Genomic DNA, 14199 nt, shown 5'->3' on the forward strand with positions numbered 1-14199 from the left:
CTCATTCTCCTTCCAGGTCAGATCACTTTCAGCTCTGGCTGGTCAGTTGTGAAACCTGCACTGAATTAGATTTGTATTTTAGAGTTACATGACATGGTCTGCGAATGTTGAAGTCATTTCAACTATTTTACAGAGACAAGGGAAGTTGTTCAAGCCCCGGTCTAACATTCATGGATGAATATGCAATGCTCTCTGTCCTGTGCCAACGATCAGTGCCAAGACAGGAAGTCGTTTCTGCAGCAAAGCTAAAAGTAGAGGTGGAACCTCGCTGCGCCCAACTCATGTCCACGCTATGGCAATAACATGCGCCATGTCCAATTTGCATTTCAGATACGACCAAGCAGCATTCCCCAAACTTCATGCTTTGTTCAGAAGGGTCATTCCAGGTACTCCACAAACCAGACCCAACTCACAAGAATGTTTGCGCTGGCTTTTTTATTCTTTCTGTGTTTGTGTTGGACGACTGGAAGATCGCGGCATGTTTGCAGAAGCTCTGCTCCAACAAGATGTTTTGGATAAAGTCGAGTGAAAAACATCTCTATTTCACTTGCTTCTCCTTTGTGCTAAATGTCTGTCAGGACCTTAGAAGTTGTGTCACAAGTTTTTCAGCCATGTCTGACTATTTCATGGAGGTCTAGTGATTTAAAGTGTACTGTGTACAAATAATGTGTTTTTGCTGATTTATGCTTCTTTATTGTGGTGTTTTCAGGGTTTGTACCACAAATTGTACAGCGTCAAGGTTAATTTATAGTGGAGTATTCTAGATGACGGCTCATCGGACACACATAATCAAAGTAATTAGGTTTACATTCTTTCATTCGTTTTGCGAGCCACAGTTGTGGTGAGGGGTTCGCTTGCACTGAAAATGTTTCAAGATCACAAAATCTTGAAACAAAAAGAAGAATATACATTTTTTTCAAACACTACATCTTCTCTTCTATGTTGTCAACCATTACCACACGCAAAGAAGTTCGAACTGACCAATCAACATAAGTGGGGTTTCTAGATAGCACAGACATTGTTCAGGAGGTCCTCGAAAACTCTGATTTGTGTCCCATGCTACGGTGCAACAATCCAGCCCGACGTGTTTTGTCATTCAAGAGATTTCTTCCTTGCCAACGGTGCATTGAACAATATTTACATTTACATACATGGACACGCTGCTTGTGCAGAGTATGCATTAACAGGCTGTTTGTGTAGGCGTAAACATGAGGAGAGTAATGCTGTCTGTCTTTAGTGGTGATTTTTGCTGAATTTTTTAGCCAGAGAGGAAATGGGCTTTCTATACTGACGCTTACTCAAATCAAGGTATTTTTATTTAATCGATAGTTTAATTGAAATGTATGTGAAAAAATAATAGAAAAGGTTCATATTTAAAGAATAAAGACATACTATTCCATGGACATGTTCCACACATGTGCAGTCTTGAACCCTTACAGACATATAGATGATTAAATGTACGTCACCCAAACCTAGCTATCTGAACTTTACAGTTCTCTGTGGAGGGTTTCTACTTGTACTTTGGGATTTATTTGCAATCATTGCTGATGTAGGCTTCTCAGGCCAACTGTCATATTCTAGTTTATGATATCGGTCCACACAAAAGAAACTTGACTTTACACGACTGTTTGTAATGTATGGTTCCCTTTAAAGCCAAATTATGCTTATTTCTGTACTTGGCAGCACACACACAGGTGGACACTCCTATGAGGTAGTTTTTGTAAATGCCTGTGAGAGCTGAAAAGGGAGATTAGTAACCATGGGTGCTGGCGGCAGAGCACTGCAGGATATTTGACTTGTATAACATTTTACAAACGAGACAGGGTTCACGAAAGAATTCAGAGGGACCGACCATGTTAAGAGTGTCATTGTTTACACACACTCCTTACACCGTCTCCTGTCCTTTCTGAAACTAATAGAGAACCAGTAAGAATGTGTGTGAATGGAAACATGTACACATCCCACATTCATACAGATGATGATCTTATTAAAACATACTAGATTAGAAGAAAGCATGATGATCTCATCAAAGAAACACAGGATGATTCACATTCATCCTCATGAGCTCCATATGCTTAATATGCATATGGAGTTCATGAGGCATAACGCAAAAGGACCATATTGTGGTTGGCTGTGCCTACAAAGGAATGCAGCTCAGATAGACTTCCCTCTGTCTCCTCTGTCTGCCCTTACCATGACACTGTGCAGCCTTTTCTGTTCAAGGGTGTGTGTGGCCATGTTTTACCCATGTTGTGGGGACATGCATCTGTTCACAGAGTCACATTGTGCGTGCTCTCCTTCTTTGTGTGGACAAAATGATTACATTTTAGGGTGAAGACTTGAGGGCAAGGTTAGCTTTGGGTTAAGATTAGATTGGTAGCGCTTAATTAAAGTTAGGGTGAGAGCTTCCAATTGGGTTGAGGTTCATGTTAAATGCACTGTAAAGAAGCTAACCAAATGAAAACTAAGTATAAGGAAAGTCCTCACGAGTATATCAAGATACGGTTTGTGTATGTGTGAAAGAGAGAGCTTCATTAAGAACTCCAAAGAGCCTTTGTGCAGTAAGTAATTTTGTCGCCTCAACATAACTTATTGTTTCACAATGTGAACCATGTGACATTGTGCACAACTACAAAGAGCCTTTGTGCAATAAATAGAGGTCCATCCAATGAAATGCACATGTAAATATACGCAAGAAACACTTACAACATGCTCTTTTTATCAAACTTTAACTAAGTCATTTTGTCGCCTCAACATAACTTATTGTTTCACAATGTGATACGAATGCTGATTTCAAATATATTCATGAAGCGTGTTTTTGGTTCAGAATCCGCAACATTTAACGTATCTCGTTGTTTGCAGAAAAGTACAATGCCAAAATAAAGGTTCTGCCGACTAGTTTGGTACACGCATTTACGCATTTTAGTGTGAGTTCACTGTAGTATATTGGTCATATCGATCAAGTAAGTGGGCAGCTTTTGCACTGTCCTTTTAAGTAATGTTTTGTTTGTTTACTGAAAGTGCTGACTATGTTGAATACAGTTAAAACGCCTGCAAGTCGTATGAATCCACTGCGACCGTAGCACGGCCCTGTGAGGAACAAACGGTTCTGAAGCCATTCAGAACTAAATGGATTCAGAGCCCTTCACGTCCAGCTGGTGTGCTGCCCCGCTCTCCCAACACTTGATTCATGAATGTCCTCTATACTCCAAAGAAAAATCCAGAGACCATGAAGCTGTAAATCTTTGGACTAATCTGTTATGCGTATTGCTGTCGTCGATGCCCGTATATGTGTGTGAAATAAAGAGGAAAGAATAGGAGCTGAATGGAAGAATAGAAAAAACAATGACTTGAGATGACTTTCCCATCCTACAGAGCTGAGCTGAGAGGTTTGAAATGGATTCGTCAGACATGTGTATCTCCTTTCAGTCAATTTCTCATCATCTTCGGCTGAAGTTATATAACACCCGCTCTCATTTCTCCCGTTGTAACGCAATAGCAGTCTGACGTTATGAGTCCTGACGACTGCAGGAAAAGTGCAGTTATAGCTGTCTTTTCCCTACTCTTTTTATACATGTTGAGCGGCTGCAGTTTGATTTACAGTTCAAGACCCTGCTTCTCTAAACATTTACATTTGAATAAATGTCCATTTCAACTTTATTGAATGGTTAAAAATATCATTAACTTTGCCCGAAGAAATGACAATTGCTGTAATTACAGCAACTTTACAAAGTGTTAATATCTTACTTTCTGCTGCTCCCAAATGTCCAAAAGAACCCATTTGTTCTGCTTTAGGAATGATGGTGGAAATAGAAAAGCCTTAAATCTCCATTCTGTTCCCTGACAGGGACCTCGGTGGTCTGGTTGATTGTATATGCAGAGCTCTCCATGTTAATAACGCTGCAGTTCCACAGACATCAATTAGTGGAGAGGGATTTCTAATGCTGATTGATACTTCCTTTAGGCAATGTAATCAGTGAGACATGAGGAGGGAAATCTGTTCAAATGCGTTCTGGCAACAAGATATGATAATAATTTACTTGTCTTCACTCTAATAGCACACAGTTGTCCTAAACTGTGAGAACCCACAGCCCTCAAACCGTTTGTGGTTAAGAAATGCAATTCTGCACCTTGAATTTAGAAAAGCCACCTTGCGGTTTCCTTGACGAATTTCAGAATATGTGGGAAACCATTCTTGGATTACATTAACACTAAACTCTGTGCCGCCGCTCCATCTGTAACTTTCAAAGTATCTTTACAAGATTATCTAACAGAAATGTGGTATCCATGTACGTATGTTTGGTTGCTGTTGGGAAAACTGCTCTCCAAAAATGTAAACATTTCGTAAACTAAGTTAAGAAGACCAGATTTCATGCTGAGCACGATGGATGTTTTCATTAAAGAGTTTCAAGAACCCCAAAGTGGTGCTGTCCCCCTCAACTTCTCCTCATCCTTCTAGTTTTCATCCTTCTTCTTGCCACCTTTCTGACCTTTTAATGGGGAGCCTAAACAACACAATATTTTATCTGTTACGATAGTCTCTGTGTCATATTAGACAATTGGAGATGTTTACAGTTGTGCCAGGAAAGGCGTTAATAGTGCTCCTATTGGTCAAAGTATGAGGGGAAAAAATAAAACACACTAGTCTTTCTGTCTGGACGTATTGTGGCGTCCCGGATGTACATTGATGCACACAATCGAATGTCGTCATGACGCCTATTGTTGTACCTGATCCGGTTGAGACACCCTATGTCTTGGGCTGATAAAGTCTGACCCGGGCATAAGGAGTTGCCTTATTACAAACACGCGCAGTAATTGCGAGTAGGCAAGTGCCTGCGATGTCTTTCAGGGAACTGCCGCAGTGCGGTTAAGACTCCAAGCATGAGTAGGTTTATTGTGCCTGGTTAACGAGGCATGCTCAGATACCTTGACAGTTTTACTCAATTTCCACAGAAAGGAACAAAAGGTAGGATCAACCATACAGCATTACGGTCGCAATCAAGTGACTGGGAAAAATGAGCCGAGAGAAGTAAAACAACAGAAAGAAAGAATACGATTGGTCCTTTTCTTCTTCACTCTGAAGCACCGTCCAAGGTTCTGGTTGATCTATAATTTACGTTTGTTCACCTATGTTGACAGACCATCATTTAGCAATTAAGCACTCTGTGTAGTGGGGAGATTTGGGTTTATTTAGTTTTTCAGGTCATTAGGAATAAACCTAACACACATAATCAGCGGTAATTGAGATGGTTTGTTTGCAGCACTGTGGCTTTGCAGCAATTGTCTTTGCTCTGAAGTCATGCATACGTTTCTTGGTCTTGATGCTAGCGCATAAAGCCGCACACAAGCAGATGTGCAGAAACGTTCAGAGACTTTGTGACACGGGACTGTTGGGGGCGTAACCGTGTCGAAGAGCATGCAGCATGTGTGAAGGGAATTATCTGTAGTTATTCCCTGTTTTTCCTCCATTTGAGGAGTTCTGCACACATTGGTCCCGATTGTCCCGCAGAGAGAATGTCGTCATGGCGTAACGCTGAGGATCTGGTTTCAAAATATCTCCCAGGCTATCGAGCCGTTACCATGCAACTTGCTCTCAACATAACATGAAACCGAGGAGCTTTTTCTCATTAGGGACAGTGGAGAACTGAGAAGAAGGAAAAGTGGCCTTCATGCAAGACAACAAAGCTTCATCAGTTATATGTTAACTGTTGGCAAATGTGATTTAACAGCTAAATAAACACGTGTGAAATGCAGATCATGTTGTCCACAAACTCTTAAAAGAAAACACCCCTCTGTTTCGTTCAGATTTGTGTGTTTACAATTTGTGGTCAAAAAAAGTCCCTGTAATTGAATTTATATTTCAGGTTAAATGAGCTTATTACACGTTATAACAAGTAGATGATTTTATAATGAAAGACAAAGCCAAGATACAACTTTTTTTTGTCAAACAAAAAAATTAGTGCTCAAACCCTTTACTGAAGTAAAAGTAGCAAAAGGTTTGATCTAGTTGGGCTTCCTCCATAAGGTCAGAATTGTATACTTCAATTCACTTTTTAAAATAAAAAAATATGTTTAATCTTCAACAGTGTGTTGTATTTACTAAGCTCATCATATCTTTTCTAGTAACTAGAGTAAGTATAGTTGTCATATTAATCAAGTAGAGTCAAATGTACAATATTTCCCTATGAAGTAGGTATAAACTGGTATAAAAGTACCTCAAAATTGTACATCAGTAGTTCCCGAGTAAAATGCAGTTACTTTCCATCACTGAGAATCTATACGTCATATCTTTTTGAAAATAAACTCTGGGCTAATGCTCTCTACTGCAAGTATTGGACGAACACCATCATGAAGAGGCCAAATTAAACATCAGTTAAAATGAAGACAGAATTTCCACAATATGCCGTCGTAAACACCAGCGAAAACCTCACAGTGAGCCAACTCTGGAAACTAGTTTTGAAGTCATCAAAAATATTTAGGTCATTATTTAACAAAACAATACATTTAGCAAGAATAGACAATCAAAAATTGAGCGAGCAACTTAATCGACTTCTGCTCTGCGTTAAAGGGGTTAAAGGGTCCAAGCTGACAGTAGTGATTGATACTAAATTATACTCGATTTGGGGACCGAGGGATCAGTGACTCAACACCCAGAACAAATCTCTCACTCTCTTTTCTTTTTCTTTCTCTTTCCCTCCCCAGTCTCTCGTTCCCAGGTGTCTTCTAAGCGGCAGGAGGTGCTGATGGAGAACGTGACCCGGATGTCTGAGCGCTCTCGGATGCTCCAGCCGACCCTGAGCGAGGCGTCCACTCAGGCCGACCTGCTGGAGAACATCTGGAAACTGGAGAATCTCTTCCAGAACCACAGCGACTGGCTGCAGAGGCTGGAGATCCTCATCAAGGTACGACAGAAGGCTGACAGAAAGAGAAAAAGAGCTTATCCAAAGCAGGGTTTTAGGCCTGGGAAGTGTTCCAGGACATCAAGAAATGTGCTTTTTTTTTATAGTCAGGGCTGTTTCTTTGTGATTTTCAAGTTAGTATTATAAGTGACACTTTTGATGAATTACTGTGATAGTTAGAAGTTATTTCACCCACAGGGCCTGGAGGTGGAGCTGAGGAGCAGCCAGGCCCACTCTCTTCAGTCAGAGGGCTACCTTGTGCAGCTGGATGACAGGCTGTCCTCCCTGAGCAGTTCCACCGGCAGGAACCTGACGGGCTTGAGTGCGGAGGTGTCCCGAGCCTCCACCTGGCTCCACGACCAGGACCTCCTGTTCAGGTACACATTTATTTTAAAGTCATTTCCAAAGCATGGGAGGGTAATTCCCTCCCAACAGCGACTCTGTATAACATAATGAATTGAATTAGAGGAATAAAGTTTATATTTGTTTCTGTTGATTTATCTTTCAGGGAAACCTCAGGACAGGTGAGCCGGCTGAGAGAGAAACTGGACGAGGTCAATTGGATGGTGGGAGCTGTCAATCACACCTTCAGCAATGACATCAGTATTCACCACCTGAAGATACAGGACTTGCAGGTGCATCACAGTTTACACAGAAATGTCCTATAAATTCAATGTGACAACATGCTGAAAGCTCAAAGTTAACATTCATAAACTACAGTGCTGACACTGACTGCAGCAAAGTGACTAACTGCAGCTGTTAACTCTCCCTCTGCCTGTCCTCCTGCTGCTCAGATCCAGATCAGCAACATAACAGAGGACACCAGCAGTTTATGGGTGACCCACGTCCACACGGAGGCTCAGCTGAGGAACGAGATGGAAATCCTCAACACAATCACAGAGGACCTTCGCCTGAAGGACTGGGAGCACTCCCTGGCCCTGAAGAACCTCACCATATTTGAAGGTCAGCGAAGAAAAAGTTTACGATTACTGCCCTGAATGCAAAAGAACCGCCCCAAAGTGCATTTGGGGTTTTGTTGTAGTACTCCTGTCCAGTAAGCAGTGAGTATGTGATATGCAGGTGAAAAGGCGTCAAGATGTTTGAACTGGGATACATTTATTTGAGAAGTGAAGTCTGATCATGACCAAATAGAGACTTCATGGATAACAAGCATGTGTGCAAAATACCCACATTAAGGACAAAGAATATGCATTTCATTGAGTGAAATTTACAAAACAAGACATCGACACAGTTTTTTGTTGTTGCAACTAACAAGAGTAGGAATACATGAGAACTTGAGAATGTAAAACTCTTAGTGTAATGAATCGCTCGAGGTGGAACGTCATGCTCCAAAAAGATCATTTACGATAGTGGGTCTGAGCCGATATATGTTTGCATCGTGATTAGATGCAAGTGACCGTAGCATGCTAACAGGATTTTACACCGTGGGATTACTACCCCCGGGGTATTGAGCAACTCCGAATGTTCCTCCTCCAATCTGTTCAGATCTGATTAGTCCCGACGCGGTACGACTCGAGCTGCCAGGGCACCAAATGACTTCTTCGGCTTGTTAAAATCAGAGTACGTACGCTATGACGTAACGCTGGCACGGGACGCGGCGCGAGCTGATTGATGGCAACTCAAACCGAACAAGACCCCTGATCCCACGTCTGCTTCGCATGTGGGTGGGATGCTGTTTCTCTTGAGCCTGGAAACAATTGTGGGTTAAATTTAGACTCCACGTCCAGAGTGAAAACTCAACCACTCAGCTCTGTTATTAGTTTTAGCTCCGCAGTTTGTTGTTAGCTTGCAGGCACCTTAGCCAAGAAATGTTTTACATTTCAATCCATGTTTATTCTCCTCTGTAGTGTTCCCTTGTCGTGCCTCCTTTTCTCCGTCCTCTCCTCTCTTTTCTTCATATTCAGGTCATCTGCTTTTAATTTCTCTGTGACTCACACAGGGATGTTCATGCCACACATGTTGTATTAATGATTAAAGAAGGAAAAGAAAGAAATGTACACTTTTTTATTGATCCCCGTGGGGAAATTCTTCTCTGCATTTGACCGCTCCTTAGTTATTAAGGAGCAGTGGGCTGTAGTGAAGCACCCAGGGAGCAACTGGGGGTTCAGTGTCTTGCTCAAGGACACTTTGACATGCAACTATGGGGATCGAACCGGGTACCTTGTGGTTACGGGATGACCACTCTCCCGCATGAGCTACAGCCAACCCAAAGAAGACACATGAGAAGCTGTTTTAAAATAGTGCCTGGAGTCTGGTAAATTATTGTACAACATGGTGATATTTACAGTAACATGTGCAGGCTAAATGAACATTTATCAGGCAACTTGGATTACAGGTCAATCATGTGATATGATGCAGATTGTTGTGTCTCTGTCTGAACACTGACTTTTAGTCATTCTTCTTTTGCTCTAAAAACAATTATTTGAGTTTCATCTTGATTAATTGAAGAACATGTTGCGAAATCCAATCATAGATCAGTGATTTGAATGGGACCATAGTTACCGGATAAAACCGTTATATATAATTCTGTGTCTCCTCTGTCTTGTTTTCCATAATCTGCAGAAATGGAATGACTTAGATGTTGAACGAAAGAGGCCAGAGAATGGACCCTTGGTGACCTCTGCATTGTTTTTCTCCCCTCAGATGTGTAATTACCAATAGACACAAAGTTCACCCAGTCCTTCAAGTTTGACTTCAACCAGTTTACCACTGGGCCGAAAGGTCTCACCTAGTTTTCCAGTGATATTTTGTGGTTGACAGCGTCTCTTTCATTACTCCTTTTCTCCACGCCACACAAAAGTGTTTTATTGGCATGAAGCAAACGCCTTCAACTTGGGTTTCACATCTATCTTTCAATTTGACAGAAGTATATCTGTGTGTGTGTGTGTGTGTTTGTGTATGTATGTGCGCGTGTGTGTGTGTGCGTGTGTGTGCGTCTTAGAGTTCCATCTATTTGTGTTTGGAGATATTTGCTGAGGTTTATGAATAGGCCCACATGCTGTTATGTCAGGACACCAACAAGAAGCGGGTCCTTTGTAGTGCCTTTTTGATCTTTCCCTCAATGGTGAGGCTAAAACTCTTGCATTGCCAACAGTAACTAAGAAAACGTTAACTTTTTGACTACAGTGCATTACCTAGAGTGAATCAAAACAGCAAAAGACAGATAAACAAATGTGAATGAAACTTACAATGAAGCTCAGAGGGGAGCAACAATACAAGAGATAAGTATATGTAGGTGCATTGCTATAAGCTTTCACATTGAGACAACGTCACACTATTATTATGAATAATATTAATTTCAGCTGCCTAAAACTTTCCAACCTGTACTTTTATTGTTGCTTATGTTGCAGAGTTCCCAGGGGCTTTAAGTCTATTTTTATGGTGACTTATATTTAAAATCAAATCTATGATATGAGGCTAATCAGAGTTTCATACAATACTGGATAGGTCTTTTCTCTCAAGCTAATTCACAGTATTTCGCCAGTTTTTGCAAGAAGATAGCACAACTTCATACACAATATAATATTGAAATCCAGATTCCAATACCACAGGGTTTGTTCATACAGCAGTGGTGACATGTACAGATGAATGCTGAGTTAACGAGTTACGAGTCGCTTTGAGCAGAGCTGAGGCCTGAAATGTTGTGTTATGACTATTAATGACCATTTTGAGTGGCACATTGGCTTTACTAGTGAAGAGTCCCTTAGCTCAGTTGAGTCTGGCCTACACTCATATTATTTTTTTTGTTGCTTATTATGTTAATGTTACTAAAAAACGGCAACACAACTATACTGGTGTCCTTCTTTGCAGTGAAAGCGATTAATTTCACAAATTTTCTGGAAAAAGCTTTCCTTTATTATTCAAAGCAACCTCAGTTTTCCCACACACATATATATATATATATATATATATATATATATATATCTTACTATGTCCATCCATTACACAGACTTTTTCTACCAGTTTTTAGTAATTGGGTTTTATTTGCAGGCAACCAGGAGAAGTTCTTATCCAAGATACAATATCTTACTCTCCTCAGAATATCTCATAACCGAAAATGTCTCTCAATGGTAAATAGGTAAATAAATATCTTCTTAGACATCGTCTCTGTGTAACAGTATCTATAAGGCCAAAGCACTTTGCGGACTAAATCAGAACAAATCAACCCTGTTGTTTCCGATTAGGGACATACATTGTACATTTTAGCCTCTTTTTATCACAGTTTTGTCCATCTGTTCTTTATTAAAATGACTATCCTTGTATCATTCGTCAGTGCGATGGATTTCGCAACACACTCTTTATCTCCCCTTACATTCAACATACACGTTGTCCCATCATAGCTTGTCGTGGTCTCTGCTGAGACCGCCTGTCTGGATGTTGGATGGAGGCGCCTGAACTGCACACTTGTGTTGTAAACTCGGTGCTGTCAGATGTCTTCAGGCTGATCCTGAAGGGGCCGTTGGGCTTGTAATTGTTGAAACACTGGCAGCTGAACGAACACATAGGACTCTGAGAGCCAGGAGATTAATACTGTGAAGCTTTCCTAAAACAAACTAATAACAAGGACACAATTTCTACAGGACCACCAGGGTGAACTGTACCAAAGTTGAGGCTTGCAGACTCACACATAAAACTTAAAAAAGCAGATGATTTAATGTGTTGAAAAAGGTTCAGAGATCAGTAGTATGTTGAAGAGAACCGTTGGGGTTTACCTCTTAAAATGCGATCTATTTATTCCTGTGACCACAGAGAAAAGGGAAAACTTTAGTATCTCTATAAGTTGAAAAATGGAACTCGGCATCTTTATGGCCCCCGAGATTTGTAGCGGATGCCTGACCTGTTCAACTCTCTACAACTATTGGATGGATTGCCAGTGAAATATCTATAAGATGACGAAGACATAATTTGGTATAAAAATTCTCGTTCCCCTCATGATGAAACCTAAGTATAGAAAGGCCTACTTAGTGAAATGCATTGGTGTTGGCTAAACCCAATAAAAACAATTAGATAAAAACAATAGATAGAAAGGCTGACTATTGGCCAAAATGCATATTTCCTAAAGTAACAAGTACTCGCACGATTAAGCCCTTTTTTACCCAGTAATTTACATTTTGACTGACGCAACTGACTAAAACATGCAACATTTGTTGTTCGTGTCATATTGTTGACTGCTGACCATTCATGGGTCCGTGGGGTACCGTGAAAGGTGTGAAAAGTCCAAGATCTGTAGCAGATTAAGTCTTCCCAGAACTGACAAGAAACTGTGAAGGTTAAGTCAGATCAGGTATTCAGGTCAAATCTACAGAAATGCTCCAGAAATTTGGTTTAAAAAAAAAAAGCAGAAGCAATGGAAGGGCATGTAAAAAAAAAAAAAAAAAACTTTTTAAATCAACAATAAATTGAAATAATTGCCAATTGTTTTTTTATTGATCAAGAATATCCTCACGAGGATAGAAATACAAGAAGACACACACACTCGCGGTAGTTTACACCCAGCCTCACCTCTTAATGTGACCTTTTCACAGGCTCCTGACCTGCGGTCACCAGTTAAGTGTGTCTAGTTGTGAAGCTGTTCAAGGCAGCAGCAGGCAGATCTGTATCTCGGCATCAGAAACTTGCAAGTAAATAACATTAGAGGCTCTGGAGGATCAGAACCCCTGGACGTTAACAAGCCCTGAATTTTTTAAAATATTCCCACAAGCTGCGTCGTGGTCCACCTTGTTAGACATGTGGCTCCCATTGTGGCCAGGCCTCTCTCTCTCTCCCTCTCTGTGTGTGTGTATCTCTCTCGTCCTCTTTCAATCACTATTTGGCTTTTTTTTCAGTCACTCTCTCCCAGTAAAACAAACTTTTTGGATTGAATCCTTAAACCAATTGAAAGAGCCAGTGTGTGCGTGCGTGCGTACAGCTACCATGATGAATGAGGAATAGGACTGGGGTTTCCTGAAATTGATAACAAATCATTATATGGTCTCATGTGTTCCCTTTTCAAGGAATAATCTATATGATTCCAGCCTCCCTTGATTTTGGCAACGCCTTTGATTATAAGCATTCCAACATGCTGTTATTAAGTGGTGTCTCTAATATTGCTATCTTTTTTTAAAATGCCTAACAAACCCCTGTCGCAGCTCGTATTTTTCTCCATGTGTGTATGTATATGTATATATATATATATATATTAATGTACATGTTGTGAGTTATTACTTCAAGTAAATAGATTAAATACATATTTGTGCAGCCATTGTTCAAACCTAAATAAAACTGTACACGGCTGAAGCTTAAACTTGACTTCACTAAATCCTCGTTAACTTGAAAACTCATTGATGACACATTTCGCATTAGTATTTGTATTGTTTGCCAGTATCACCGAATCATTATGTCATCAATTGTGAGCATAATTGTGTTTCTTTCTACAGGACCTCCGGGGCCAAAGGGAGAAAAGGGTGTAAATGGGCCACTGGGGCACCCCGGGGCTCCTGGGTTGACAGGCTTGAGAGGTGGGTACAACCAGACTACCATTCCTCCGTTTTTGAATTACATACAAATGTCTGAAGACCTATTCAATATAATAGTTTGAGATTTTTGGGAATACTTTGTTTCTAGTAGAGTTAGAGGACACAATCGATACCACTCACATATTTATCCATTAAATATGAAGACGGAGGGAGGTCCTGATGGCCTTAACGAATAAGGTGCATGAGTTTTACAAGCACATTGGTCATAAAATGCTCTTGCTATAATCTTCCAATGTAAACACCAAATGTTGAGTTACAAGCCTTTTTTACCACAAAGGGATTTAGGTTCAAGGGGCATGAAAGGTGACAGTGTGTCTTCCTTTGACAGAGAACACACTTGGGCTGGTGTTATGACCTCTGCTTTTGTGATTAAACTCTGTTGTATTAATAATGAAGTTGGTACAAAAAGGTCATATGAATCCGCTTATGAAAATGAAGGCCCAGACTTTGGATGGGGATGTATTTTCAGACAGGGTGTGGACGTGACCAGTGGGACGGGTCATCTATCTTTGTCTCGTACGTAATTCCACCAAAAACCACAACATGAACCCTCATCCAGACAGAACCAGCACCTCAGAACCATGTCATCATCCTATCCACATTCCCTGGCCAATAAACTGCAGCTCTCACATATCCAATAAGCATTATCTCTCCCCCACCCATCCCCATCACTGCTATAGTTCCAGGAAATAGTGAATGAAAAGACATTCTAACTGTAGGGAAGGAGGAAATGGGCAAGAGCAGTCATCTACAAGCAAAGTGCG

The 14199-nt window shown here is 40.7% G+C and overlaps 1 protein-coding gene across 1 annotated transcript in view; it reads left to right on the top strand.

Moving 5' to 3' along the window:
• The window catches only part of scara5 (scavenger receptor class A, member 5 (putative)), a 61183-nt gene that overhangs the window by 21219 nt on the left and 25765 nt on the right, over positions 1 to 14199 (top strand). Inside the window, exons 4-8 of the mRNA XM_034526937.1 lie at positions 6703 to 6902; positions 7098 to 7276; positions 7408 to 7534; positions 7694 to 7862; positions 13337 to 13417. Of these exons, the coding sequence (XP_034382828.1) occupies positions 6703 to 6902; positions 7098 to 7276; positions 7408 to 7534; positions 7694 to 7862; positions 13337 to 13417 (756 nt within the window). The remainder of the gene's footprint in view (positions 1 to 6702; positions 6903 to 7097; positions 7277 to 7407; positions 7535 to 7693; positions 7863 to 13336; positions 13418 to 14199) is intronic.

Source organism: Cyclopterus lumpus, chromosome 24, assembly GCF_009769545.1.
Source record: "Cyclopterus lumpus isolate fCycLum1 chromosome 24, fCycLum1.pri, whole genome shotgun sequence".
Classification (NCBI taxonomy): domain Eukaryota; kingdom Metazoa; phylum Chordata; class Actinopteri; order Perciformes; family Cyclopteridae; genus Cyclopterus; species Cyclopterus lumpus.